At 41.2% G+C, this 14,793-nt stretch overlaps 1 protein-coding gene across 3 annotated transcripts in view; it reads left to right on the plus strand.

Annotated features, from left to right (window-relative positions):
* Positions 1–14,793, plus strand: part of ACAP2 (ArfGAP with coiled-coil, ankyrin repeat and PH domains 2) — a 379,535-nt gene that overhangs the window by 95,249 nt on the left and 269,493 nt on the right. For all 3 annotated transcript variants that reach the window (XM_053710199.1, XM_053710201.1, XM_053710202.1), the window contains 2 exons: positions 9,419–9,477; positions 9,760–9,943. In XM_053710199.1, coding sequence (XP_053566174.1) covers positions 9,419–9,477; positions 9,760–9,943 — 243 coding nt within the window. The remainder of the gene's footprint in view (positions 1–9,418; positions 9,478–9,759; positions 9,944–14,793) is intronic.

The following is a 14,793-nucleotide window of genomic DNA, read 5'->3' on the forward strand; positions in this document are numbered from 1 at the left end:
TTTAAACAGTAGAGCAAGAGTGCGCTGACGATAATTTATCTGTCATACCCTCACACCAGTCAGAATTGGCAGTGAGGGAGGGTTTGTCGGAGGGAGAAATTTCTGATTCAGGAAGAGTTTCTCAACAGGCAGAACCTGATGTTGTGACGTTTAAATTTAAGTTAGAGCATCTCCGCGCCTTACTTAAGGAGGTACTAACTACTCTGGATGATTGTGACTCTTTGGTCATTCCAGAAAAATTGTGCAAAATGGACAAATTCCTAGAGGTCCCTGTGCACCCTGATGCCTTTCCGATACCTAAAAGGGTGGCGGACATAGTGACCAAGGAGTGGGAGAAACCAGGCATACCTTTTGTCCCACCTCCTATATTTAAGAAAATGTTCCCCATGGTCGACCCAAGGAAGGACGCATGGCAAACAGTCCCTAAGGTTGAGGGGGCAGTTTCTACGCTAGCCAAACGCACGACTATTCCCATTGAGGACAATTGTGCTTTCAAAGATCCTATGGATAAAAAATTGGAGGGTTTGCTTAAAAAGATTTTTGTTCAGCAAGGTTTCCTCCTCCAACCAATTTCGTGCATTATTCCTGTCACTACAGCGGCGTGTTTTTGGTTCGATGAACTAGAAAAGTCGCTCAATAAGGAGACTCCATATGTGGAAGTCATGGACAGAATTCACGCACTTAAGTTAGCTAATTCCTTTATTTTAGATGCCGCTTTGCAATTGGCGAGGTTAGCGGCGAAAAATTCGGGGTTTGCAATTGTGGCGCGCAGAGCGCTCTGGCTAAAGTCTTGGTCGGCGGATGTATCTTCCAAGACAAAATTGCTTAATATCCCTTTCAAAGGTAAGACCCTTTTTGGGCCAGAATTGAAGGAGATTATTTCAGACATCACTGGGGGAAAGGGCCATGCCCTCCCACAGGATAGGCCTTTTCAGGCTAAGAATAAGTCCAATTTTCGTTCCTTTCGTAACTTCAGGAACGGACCGTCTCCTAACTCTGCAGCCTCTAGACAAGAGGGTAACGCTTCCCAGGCTAAGCCAGCTTAGAAACCAATGCAAGGCTGGAACAAGGGTAAACAGGCCAAGAAGCCTGCTGCTGCTACCAAGACAGCATGAAGGGGTAGCCCCCGATCCGGGACCGGATCTAGTAGGGGGCAGACTTTCTCTCTTTGCTCAGGCTTGGGCAAGAGATGTTCCGGATCCCTGGGCACTAGAAATAGTCTCTCAGGGTTATCTTCTAGAATTCAAGGAACTTCCTCCAAGGGGAAGGTTCCACATGTCTCGCTTATCTTCAGACCAGATAAAGAGACAGGCATTCTTACATTGAGTAGGAGACCTATTAAAGATGGGAGTGATACACCCAGTTCCAACAGCGGAACAAGGTCAGGGGTTTTACTCAAACCTGTTTGTAGTTCCCAAAAAAGAGGGATCTTTCAGACCAATTCTGGATTTAAAAATTCTAAACAAATTCCTCAGAGTTCCATCGTTCAAAATGGAAACCGTTCAAACTATTTTACCTACAATCCAGGAGGGTCAATATATGACTACCGTGGATTTAAAGGATGCGTACCTACATATTTCTATCCACAAAGATCATCATCAGTTCCTAAGGTTCGCCTTTCTGGACAAACATTACCAGTTCGTGGCTCTTCCGTTCGGTTTAGCCACTGCTCCCAGAATCTTCACAAAGGTGCTAGGGTCCCTTCTAGCGGTTCTAAGACCGAGGGGCATTGCAGTGGCACCTTACCTAGACGACATCCTAATCCAAGCGTCGTCTCTTTCCAAGGCAAAGGCTCATACAGACATTGTCCTAGCCTTTCTAAGATCTCACGGGTGGAAGGTGAACGTGGAAAAGAGTTCCCTGTCGCCGTCTACAAGAGTTCCCTTTCTGGGAACAATAATAGATTCTGTAGAAATGAAGATCTTTCTGACAGGTCAGAAAATTAAAGCTTCTAAAGGCTTGTCAAGTTCTTCATTCTATTCCTCAGCCTTCCATAGCTCAGTGCATGGACGTAATAGGTCTAATTGTGGCAGCAATGGACGTGGTTCCTGTTGCTCAAATTCATCTAAGACCATTGCAACTGTGCATGCTCAGAAAGTGGAATGGGGATTATGCAGACTTGTCTCCCCAGATTCAAGTAGACCAGTTAACCAGAGACTCACTCCGTTGGTGGTTGACTCAGGATCACCTGTCTCAGGGAATGAGTTTCCGCAGACCAGAGTGGGTCATTGTCACGACCGACGCCAATCTATTAGGCTGGGGCACAGTCTGGGACTCCCTGAAAGCTCAGGGTCTATGGTCTCGGGAAGAGTCTCTTCTCCCGATAAACATCCTGGAACTGAGAGCGATATTCAATGCACTCCGGGCTTGGCCTCAACTAGCGAAGGCCGGATTCATAAGATTCCAGTCGGACAACATGACGACTGTAGCTTACATCAACCATCAGGGAGGAACAAAGAGTTCCTTGGCGATGAGAGAGGTATCCAAGATCATCAAATGGGCTGAGGATCACTCCTGCCATCTATCTGCAATTCACATCCCAGGAGTAGACAACTGGGAGGCGGATTATTTGAGTCGTCAGACTTTCCATCCGGGGGAGTGGGAACTCCATCCGGAGGTCTTTGCCCAGTTAACTCAATTATGGGGCATTCCAGACATGGATCTGATGGCGTCTCGTCAGAACTTCAAGGTTCCTTGCTACGGGTCCAGATCCAGGGATCCCAAGGCGACTCTAGTGGATGCATTAGTGGCGCCTTGGTCGTTCAACCTAGCTTATGTGTTTCCACCGTTTCCTCTCCTTCCCAGGCTCATAGCCAGGATCAAACACGAGAAGGCCTTGGTGATTCTGATAGCTCCTGCGTGGCCACGCAGGACTTGGTATGCAGACCTGGTGAATATGTCATCGGCTCCACCTTGGAAACTACCTTTGAGACAGGATCTTCTAGTACAAGGTCCATTTGAACATCCAAATCTAGTTTCTCTGCAGCTGACTGCTTGGAAATTGAATGCTTGATTTTATCCAAGCGTGGGTTTTCAAATTCAGTGATAGATACTCTGGTCCAAGCCAGAAAACCTGTGACTAGAAAGGTTTACCATAAAATATGGAAAAAATATATCTGTTGGTGTGAATCCAAGGGATTCTCCTGGAGTAAAATTAAAATTCCTAAGATTCTTTCCTTTCTCCAAGAGGGTTTGGATAAAGGGTTGTCAGCGAGTTCTCTAAAAGGACAGATTTCTGCTTTATCTGGCAGCTGTGCCAGATGTACAAGCTTTTGTACAGGCTTTGGTCAGAATCAAGCCTGTTTACAGACCCATGACTCCTCCATGGAGTCTAAATTTAGTTCTTTCAGTTCTTCAAGGGGTTCCGTTTGAACCTTTACATTCCATAGATATCAAGTTACTATCTTGGAAAGTTCTGTTTTTGGTTGCTATTTCTTCTGCTAGAAGAGTTTCTGAATTATCTGCTTTGCAGTGTGATCCACCCTATCTGGTGTTCCATTCAGATAAGGTCGTTTTGCGTACCAAACCTTGTTTTCTTCCAAAAGTAGTTTCCAACAAGAATATTAACCAGGAAATAGTTGTTCCTTCTCTGTGTCCGAATCCAGTTTCAAAGAAGGAACGTTTGTTACACAATTTAGATGTGGTCCGTGCTTTAAAGTTCTATTTAGACGCAACAAAGGATTTCAGACAAACTTCATCTTTGTTTGTCGTTTACTCTGGTAAGAGGAGAGGACAAAAAGCTACTGCTACCTCTTTCTTTCTGGCTGAAAAGCATCATCCGATTGGCTTATGAGACTGCCGGACGGCAGCCTCCTGAACGAATCACAGCTCACTCTACTAGGGCTGTGGCTTCCACATGGGCCTTCAAGAACGAGGCTTCTGTTGATCAGATATGTAAGGCAGCGACTTGGTCTTCTCTGCACACTTTTGCCAAATTTTACAAATTCGATACTTATGCTTCTTCGGAGGCTATTTTTGAGAGAAAGGTTTTGCAAGCCGTGGTGCCTTCCGTTTAGGTAACCTGATTTTCTCCCTCCCTTCATCCGTGTCCTAAAGCTTTGGTATTGGTTCCCACAAGTAAGGATGACGCCGTGGACTGGACACACCAATGTTGGAGAAAACAGAATTTATGCTTACCTGATAAATTTCTTTCTCCAACGGTGTGTCCGGTCCACGGCCCGCCCTGGTTTTTTTAATCAGGTTTGAAAAATTTCTTTCTCTATACTCTACAGTCACCACGGCACCCTATAGTTTCTCATTTTTTTTTCTCCTAACCGTCGGTCGAATGACTGGGGGGCGGAGCCAGAGGAGTGGCTATATGGGCAGCTTTTGCTGTGCTCTTTGCCATTTCCTGTTGGGGAAGAGAATATTCCCACAAGTAAGGATGACGCCGTGGACCGGACACACCGTTGGAGAAAGAAATTTATCAGGTAAGCATAAATTCTGTTTTTTAAAGGATTACAGTGCCTAATTATATGCTAATATTTTCTCACAATCTGATTCATTTTGGGACTAAGTCTATTATACTGAGTAATAAAAATTAGCCTCTCTTGTTCATCAACTTTATTTCTTTTTGTTATTTTTTTTTATCATGTGTTATAATTCCATATAATTGTTCTCTATTAATTTGGATGGATATCCTTTCTTTAAATTTATCAGACATTTCTTTTAATCTCAATTTGCATTTAGTCTCGTCAGTCACTTTGCGCTTAACCCTCAAATTGGCTTTTAGGTATAGCTTTTAAGGTGTTAATGTGATGAAAGCTGCCAAACTCTAATAAGTTGTTTTTATCTGTGGGTTTAACATATAAGTCTGAATATAAAAAAAAAACATTCTCCATATATACACGAGTATCTAAAAAAATGAATTCCTGTTTCACTCATTTCTAGAATGTATTTAAGGCCTTGTACTGTGTTATTCAGATCCTCAACAAACTCTGCCAGGTTTCCAACGTCACCCAACCATACACCAAAAATATCATCTATGTACCTCCACCAGGAGGCGCCATAGAGCAAGAACAACTTATTGGAGTAAACAAAGTGCTCCTCAATGTTGTCCATGAAAATATTGGCGTATTAGCAACACCTTCTGATTTTAAAATATTCTCTACTGAAGAGATACCACTAGTGTGTGTTATTGAGATATAAAGGCTACATACATCAATAGAGAATAATATGCATTTATTACCAATATGGCCCAGTTCTTTAATCTTTGTTAGAAAATCATTAGTGTCTCTTATATAGGAAGTCATTTTTACCACCAAAGGTTGTGATACTTTGTCTAAAAATATAGCAATTTGTGCAAAAATGGACCCCATGCCTGCCACTATGGGGCGTCCTTGAGGCTTAATGAATTTTTATGTATTTTAGGAAGTACATAAATTACCGGTCTAATTGGATGTTTTACTAGTAATGCATTTTTAAAATCTTCTGTAATGATATCCATTTTAATAGCTCTGGAAACAGATTCAATCTCCTTATTAATTTGAATAGTTGGATCTCCTAAAAGTTCTTGATATATTTATCAGCCAACTGTTTTTTAATTTCATCAATGTAATCCTTTTTTATTTTGCACAACATCCGCCCCGCCCTTGTCCGCTTCCTTTATAATGATATTCTTATTATTTTTCAAGGAGTTTATTGCTAATTGTAGGTTCGAAACGTTGTTCCTGTAAACTTTTGGACCACACTAAATGAGAATAAAGGTCTTTTAAACAAAGATTTCTTCTGGTGGCTGAAGTGCTTGGATGTATGATCACTTGGATTGAAAAGATTTGGCAAATCTTACTTTGTGCCCCACAAACAGGTGTGCTGTTCTTCTTCCTCCTTGATTCCCTTTTCTGAGGTTTTAGCCAGACAATGTCACAGCAGTGGCTTACATCAATCAACACACAATATTCAAAGTGCCTTGTTGTAACAAACAGCAAACAGTTTCCTGGATAGACTTGTCTTTACGTCAGGTAGGAGTATGGTTGTTTCAGAATAAAACAAGCTGTAATCAATTACTGAGAGGCGCAACTCGCCACAATCCCTTACTGGGACACTGTAAGTAACACACAGTGACCAAACAAAGGTTAGGGGTAAGACAACAATGAGACTAAACGTAGTAGCTGAACTCTCTCTAATACTTTAATCAGCACCAACAAAACAAATGAGTACTAGAAAGTCACAGTAAATTTATATATCCAAATAAACATACCTTTTGTAAAAGTTTAGTCTCGCTATTTAGACTAAGACATAGCGTAGGTTACTAAAATGCACATCTCCTGATAGCAGAACAATTCACGGTTAAAGTACAGTCTGTATCAAAGCCTCACAGGGAAAATTTGCACAGAATCCTTAAACAAATGCAGAGTCCAAAAACAAGCTAAGTTTAATACAAAAGCACAGTCAGGGAAAGCAAAAGTCAAACCAGTAAAGGTGGCCCTCGGTTTATTGAAAAGCATTGAGAAGTAGTGCATTGATTAAAATAGCCAGTAGGTGGAGCTGTCAGCTTGTTGCAGCAAAGATGTGCAAGCTAAGCAAGCTGAAATTATTCAGTGTAACCAGACCTGAGCTATCGAGCAGCTTTCAAAGGAACAAGATCTAGCAGCCACTTCGGGTGCCTATAAATTAGTCCAGACTGGAATGCATAGAATAGCTGCATACACGATAATATCTAACATCCTAACAATGCAGAGAACTGTTTGCAGGAAAATGCAAGTAAAAAAATGTTTTTGTTTATTAAACTTAGTTTAATGAAACAGTCTGTGTTGTGTGATTATTTTATTAGGTTTATAATGCTGTTTAGCAAATATTTTTGTTCATTAAACTTAGTTTGATGCTATATTCTGTGTTGTGTGAATATTTTATTAGGTTTATAATGCTGTCTAGCATTTAAAGTCTCCATTTCAAAGCTTTAAAAATAATGTATTAGGTGTTACTTATGACAATTTTGAGAGGAGCCTGGAACCTAACTCCCTCACTTCCCATTGACTTACATTATAAACTGGGTTTCAATTTACAACGGTTTCTATTTACAACCATTTCTTCTGGAACCTAACCCCGGCGTAAACTGAGAGCTTACCTGTATATCCAAATAGAAAACTGCCATAGTAAGAGGGACAATAACTCAATACACAAGCAGCCTTATGTTGCAGAGAGCTAATATAGATTACTACAATTAAGGCCTAATTGGTCTTCTAGGCCACCTTAAAGGTACAGCATGCTTTACTACAGAAGGGACAGACACCACTCTCCTAGAAGCATCTGTTATGACACTTGGCAATGGAAGATTCTGATTTGGGCAAAAAGTCCATTATTGCATAATTTCAGCAATTCACATACTGGGTTTTAACTATTGGGAAGTGGACTAATTCAGTCTTCAGTACCTTCTCCCCAGCGAATGGTCCATTTATAAGGAGGTGTTCGACCAAATTGTGAATTGTTGGGGGAAAGCCATACATGGACCTAATGGCCTCTTCAGATCCACAAGTGACTCTTATAGACGCACTAGTGGTTCCCTGGTCATTCAATCTTAATTACATCTTTCCTCCTTTTGTTTTACTAGGGGCACCACACAGTGTGAACCAGTATGGGAAAAATAAATATATATACATAGCTTTATTGCTTTACTCACAAGAATAAACTACCTCCAGGTGTTGACTGTCAACTGGCATGATTAAGGGCGTTTGAGTTTTGTTTCACCTTGACCCCTATGGAGAAATAAAGGATATAATTTTATTTCCTGCGTCTCGACTTCTGTTTCTTGACTGTCAACCAGCAGCAAGAACCAACTCTGTGTGTCTCTCACTGAAAGCTTCTCGATCCACGTGGTAATTCACATATGGCAGGCAGGTTTCAACATCTCAGATCCCGTTGCACACCAACATAACCATGATCTACAAATCGGGTTCCACAAATAAGATGTCATCCATGACTTTGTATCACTGCTCTAATACCAGGAGAGTACCAAAAAATATTGCTCCAATAAAAATATTCCTTAACCCCTTTACTACCGGTCAGAGAAGAAGTTGCCCAAAATACAGGAGATTTTTTTAGCATTTTTGCTATCACTCCATTTAAACAGAAATAGAGTCTTGTTTTTTTTTGTTTTTTTTTTAATTTACATGTCAACCAGTTGTTTTTTTTTTAATTAGAAAATCCATGGTAATGATCTAGGCCCATTTTGTTATATTTCATGCCACCATGTCCCTGCCAAATGCAATCATATAACGATCAATTAACTTTTTCACAAAGGAATCAGAATATAGACAGCGCCAATATCAAGGATTGTTTGCAATATAAACATTTATTAAAAAAACTAAATACAGAATATATGTGTACAAATATAAAAATAATAAAAACAAAAAAGCAGTTTGTCACAATAAAGAATTAATAAATCCATTAAGAAGCTTGCCTGGCTTGGTCTGTTATTCCTTAACGCGTTTCAGGGCTCTTCCCCTTCCTCAGCTGTGTCTGGATTAGCTGGGCAGACTTGTACACATATATTGGGGCATTTAGTTTTTTTTAAATAAATATTTATATTGCAAACACTCTATATTCTGATTCCTTTAAAAAATAATTCTTGTGGGTGAGGAAGCAGCCTCAAATACGGAACACTACAGTATATAAATCATATAATTTATATTATTGTTTTCAAGGATATTTTTAATAAGGCACTCTAAATTGTCTAAATAACCTTTTTCATAAACTTTGGGTTTCTCACTTATTTGCACACCGCTTGTGCAATTATGGCACAAATTATTGTAAAACCATATCTGGGATCTCCTTTGTTCAGAAATAGCAGACATACATGGCTTTTCCATTGCTTTTTGGTAATTAGAAGGCCGCTAATTGCAGCTGTGCAACACACTTCTATTCTTGGCACCACGGAAGGGATTAATCAGGTAGCTTGTAAGGTTGGTTTTAGCTTTAGTGTAGAGATTACCCTCCCACCCCCTGATCCCTACCTGATCCCTCTGAAACGGCTGTCTTCCAGGGGAAGGCAAATTGAAGTAAATTTTAAGATTTGTCAGATACAAATCTACTGTTCAATTAAAATTCAGACCAAGAGCTATCACATTGTTTCTTTACTGTGCACTTTATAATTAGGCAATGCTGCTGTATTTAATGGTTCTTTTAAGGAATGAATGTGAGGTTCTGTATCATAGTATATGTATCTTGTTTTTCTTTGGAAGGTAACAATGGATATATTGCTTTGTAATATTCAGTTTGTTTTTTCTCTCCTTGTTTTATATGGTGAATGATTCATTTTCCATTTTTAGAATTGTGGAACTTACCTTTCACTCACTGTATAACCAGTCTGAAAAGGGGGTTTGGGTGAATTGTAGGTAAAAAATAAAAAAAAAAAGTATTGTGCTTTACTTATGATCATTTAAACGCTAATATTTTCATTATTTCATTCTTATCATTTCAGATGTTGTTTGATCAAGCACAACGATCCATCAAAACCCAGCTTCAGACATTTGTGAAAGAGTAAGATTTTGTCTTTTAGGAGACATAAACACAAATGTAATAATTCTACAATGATGCTCTATTTTCTTTGTTATATACTGTAGTTATCTAAAGGTGAAATCCTCTGATAGAATATACCATTTCCCAGTAACTTTAAACTACTAATATATTAATAAAAAAAGTGTGGTTTCTTTTGATTACTCTCATGGAGCTTTCACCTGGTCTACTTTTCTGTCCTGGCATTCTTATGTTATGTTATAGGCACGTCTAGCTGCTATTAATACTGCTCTTTCTTAATTGCAGAGATCTTAGAAAATTTAAAGATGCCAAAAAGCAGTTTGATAAGGTCAGTGAAGAAAAGGAAAATGCACTGGCGAAAAATGCACAGGTGCAAAGAACCAAACTACATGAAGTTGAAGAAGCAACAAACATCCTTACTGCAACAAGAAAATGCTTCCGTCACATTGCTTTGGACTATGTCCTGCAGGTAATTTGTATTACTTGATGGAAAATCACTTGTAGAGACTGATTTTTATTTTTTTTAATTTTAAGAAAAGGAAGGTAGAATTAGTAAAGGAAATGTAGTTGGGGAAGAGTGCTGAAAGACAGCATGACAATTTTAGAAAAGAAGATTTCTCTGTCCATATACAAAGGGTCCTGTTGTTTGCATAGACTATATTTCTCCAACATTGGTGTGTCCGGTCCACGGCGTCATCCATCACTTGTGGGAATATTCTCTTCCCTAACAGGAAATGGCAAAGAGCACAGCAAAAGCTGCCCATATAGCCCCTCCTCAGGCTCCGCCCCCCAGTCATTCTCTTTGCCGCTCTGAACAAGTAGCATCTCCACGGAGATGGTGAAGAGTATGTGGTGTTTAGTTGTAGTTTTTTATTCTACTATCAAGAGTTTGTTATTTTAAAATAGTGCCGGTTTGTACTATTTACTCTAAAACAGAATGGGATGAAGAGTTCTGTTTAAAAGAGGAGTATGATTTTAGCAGCAGTAACTAAAATCAATTGCTGTTCCCACGCAGGACTGTTGAGCCCAGAGAACTTCAGTTGGGGGGAACAGTTTGCAGACTTTTCTGCTCAAGGTATGACTAGTCCATTTTCTAACAAGACTGTGTAATGCTAGAAAACTGTCATTTTCCCTCCTGGGGACCGGTAAGCCATGTTCTTAGACTCATAACAGAATGAAGGCTTATTATGGGCTATACACTGGTTGACACTCTTGTGGGCTAAATCGATTGCTTTATTTTAGTTTTTTATGAAATCTGAGGTGATTTATAAAACTTTTATTGTGGGGGAACGTTTTTAGGCGCCAGGCAGTAGTTTAGACACCTTTCCAGTCAGGAAGGGCCTTTCACTATAGTAGGCAGAGCCTCATTTTCGCGCCATAATTGCGCAGTTTCTTTTGGATGCAGTGCATGCAGCTGCATGTGAGAGGATCTGGTTGTGACGACCCAAGGTTATCCAACCCTGCGCCAGTCACTTATTTGGCACAGAAAGGGTTTTCAGCCCCCTTTTCTGTCACCAACAGGTCACAATCTAGCCACACCAGGCAAGCTTGTGATTCAGTTTAGTGGGTGCAAGAGTTAATCCCACTCCCTAGTCTGTACTAGACGTAAGAGAAATGCCCTAAACTCCCTTTTAATGTCACCCACACTAAACCAACCATCCTATAGCTCAGATGCTGCCACCACTTAAAATTTATTAAAGGGAAAATCTTAAGGAAAACCCCAGACTTTACACATTAACTCTAGAAATACAATTTAGCAGAAAATAACCTAAAATTATACAGTTCTAATATTCCAGTCCTTTCAGTAACGTAGTTCAATTATTAGACAAAGGCCAAACTTAATAAAGGAATTATTTATTATGCCAAAAATATTATGCACAATGCATTATTAATAAAAAGTTGTTACAAATAAAATTATACACGCAAACAGTATTTTAAAATAAAAAGGAGAAAAACAGAATTGAATACTTTCCTAGTCTTCAAGATATGCGCCAGGGGCTGGCATGAAAATGATGGCTCCTTACTTCTGTACAGCAGCTCCCCTTGTAAGAATGACAATCTTATTGTTAAAAAATAAGATTCTTAAACCCTACTTTTCAGAGATAAGGTTGCTTAACCACACCCTTCTGGGCGGGCTAAGAAACCCCCCTGTCTTTACAACCTTCAATAGACTAATTTCTTGCCTGAATTTATACAATCCATTATCATTCCTGCTAGGTAAGAAATTTCTATATTTACATATTTAGAACCTTTTTAGTTTTATTGGGAGAATCGTTTTGATATCAAATATGCCATAGGTTGTCATATTTACCTGCCGTTAAGGTTATAACACTTTTAACCCACAAATGTACATAATATACCAATGTCCTGTCAGTGACCTGGTCAGTTTTTGTAATGAAGAGCCTGTTTTGCATCAGGCATTCTATTGACAGCTTAAGCCATAAACTTTATCCTGTGTATCTCTGTGACTAAGAGTTTCAGTGACTTTATGACCCAATGCATACACACTAACATTTGGTGGCTATTTAGGGGGTTCTGGCACTTCAAAGAAAATACAAACCCAATTCTTCTTGAAAACAAATAACTGTTTTGAGTGCAAGCTACACAAAGTTAACTCCTTAGCAGCCGAATCCTGAGAAATTTGTGACACCTCCCCCAATAAGAGACGCAAAAGGGGGTGGCTACGAGCCACTCCCGATGCGTATCAAAAGGAGCTTCCCCTTGCGGTGAGAACACCATTGCCAGACAGATTGCACCTAGCAGTTTTGGCAACAGGATGCCCTCCTTTTAAAAGTAACACACTAGTTGCTCTACCCAACTGATTGAATATATTGCAGGGCCCCTCCCATGCAGCCTCTAGTTTGTTCTGTCTCATGGGCGTGAGTACAAGAACATTATGGACCATCTCACACACTCCCTCTCTGGCAGTAAACTCCTGCAACTGTTTTTGTGTGAATATGGCATCTCTGGGTTTTGCAGGTACCTCCCCCAATAAGGTTTGCATCTTATCCATGAATAACACATCATCCCCTGTTACAGAGGTGCCTGTGAAACCTAGTGTCTGGCTACCTATGGTGTGCTCTCTAAACATATTGTGTGCTGTCAGTTGCTGCTTAACTACCATAGGCTCTTGCCCTCCCACTGGAGTAGAATTCCTGTACTCCTGCACTCTGTTATGGTTGGTAGGGGGTTGACTAACTGCCCCCCTCCTCCTCACTGTGCGTTCTAACTGCTGAACCTGCTGAGGACACTGATGCTGCACATCTATCAGTGTATTTGCTGAATGGCACTGTGGGGCTGTGTAAATACACTTCTCTGTACTCCTCCCCCCTGTGCCTGAAGTCTGTGTCAGTCTCTGTCCCCTAGCCTGTGCAGTCTGTTTATAGGTCACAGCTGAGGGTACTGGGGTCTCTGTCACCCACAATCTTTCACACTCACTCTGGGGTCCCTCAAAGAGTATTCTGTACTCTCCTCCCCCACACATTCTGACATCTGTGGCTTTGCTGCTTCTGTCATAGAGTGGGCTAGTTTGCCCCCCTGTTCTCTCTCACAGTCAGTCTGCCACTTTGCATAATCACACAGAATTTGGGACCCTTTTGACACTGGTGCAGACAAGCACACTTCTTCCTTCTGCCATTTATCCCAACTATTGTGTCTTTTCACAGGGTACGGAATTGTCCCTGGCAGAGACTGGCACACATCATCCAGCGGCCCAGTCACCCAGTCATTCTCTCCCCCGTCAATCTCACCTCCTTCTATAGAATCCACTGATTCAATAATCACAGACAGACACGCACCCCTCATCTGCCTTCTCTCACAGACAAGTTCTTCCCGTACAGCTTAACTTGGTTGAGGCACAGACAGACCCACACAGTCTATCTGCCTTTCTCCCCCATCAGCCTCACCCTGTACAGCTAACGGTAATTCTGCCGATACTGCTGGTTTAAGTACAGGAAGACACACACCGTCTGTCTGTCGTTCTCCCCAGTCAGTATCTCCTCGTACAGCTTCACCTCTCAGCACAGACACCCCAAGTTCAGGCACAGCCCTGTGCACACATGCAATCTGTCCTCCCTCCTGGTTATAATGTCTCTGAGCATTTTTACACACAGCCCTTTCCACATAAGGGTCTGCAACTAATGTCACTAGGTCACATGTAGCATTGTCAGGCACATAGAGAGATAACAATCTACCAAAATCAGTACCCAGTAAGACATCATTAGGATTATTTTCAGATACCCCCACATTTCTTAAACCTCTCCCCACTCCCCAATCAAGATATACACGTGCCATAGGCACTGCAAGTTTCATTCCCCCAATCCCTTTAACTGCTAGAGTCTTTCCAGGGATAATGTTCTCAGAGTTCACTAGCTTTGGATGCACCATAGTCACTTCTGCACCTGTGTCCCTTAGCCCTAGGGTTACCTTATCTCCAACAGTCACAGGTTGCAGGTTCTCATGGTTGTTTTCCTCTGGACAGGTAACAAACAAAATAGATGCTGGTACTTCTGAGGGATTACTTCCTCCAGCTGATTGCCCCAAGTTAATCCTCTCTGGGCAAGTGGAGCTGATGTGGCCCACTTTGTTGCAAACACAACATCTACGGGTATCCCCCTGCCCAGATGCAACACTTGCCCCTTCTTTCCCAGAGGGAGCAGAAACACTGGATAAAGGCACAGCAGGTTTTGTGAAGGGGGGTCGTGCAGCAGCTCCTTTATAGGTGGATCCCCCCTTAGAAAAGGATTTCCTCCCATTCTCTGGAGACCTGTTAGCCGTGTAAAAATCAGCCAGCTCGCCAGCTTCCAATGCTGTTATGGGCTTCCGATCTAAAACCCATTCTTGAACTCCGGCTGGGCACAGCTGCATAAACTGTTCCTTCACAATCAAATCTTCCAGCTCCTCCATAGTGGCAACTTTTAATCCTCTGACCCACTGTTTAAAGGCTGTCCTCAAGTTCCCAACAACTGTAATATAGCTCTCTGACAAACCTTTCTGCAGAGAACGGAATTTTTTCCTGTACACCTCAGGAGTAAGATTGTATCTCCTCTGTAGTGCAGCTTTAATGGAATCATAGTCCTGATCAAACTCTGGGGGTAGTTCAGCAAAAGCCTCCAGTGCAGGACCTTTCAGGCCAGGGGTAAGGTACTTGGCCCATTGCTCCCTTGGCAACTGGAACTGTCTGCAAACTTTCTCAAAGCTACGCAGGAATACATCCACATCTCCATCTTTCTCCAGGGTGGGAAAATTCTCTGCACGCACTCTGGGAGCAGGGGGGTCTCTAGGTTCACTAACAGGTGAGACCATCCCTCTCTCCAACCG

Source organism: Bombina bombina, chromosome 4 (assembly GCF_027579735.1).
Source record: "Bombina bombina isolate aBomBom1 chromosome 4, aBomBom1.pri, whole genome shotgun sequence".
In the NCBI taxonomy this organism is placed as follows: Eukaryota; Metazoa; Chordata; class Amphibia; order Anura; family Bombinatoridae; genus Bombina; species Bombina bombina.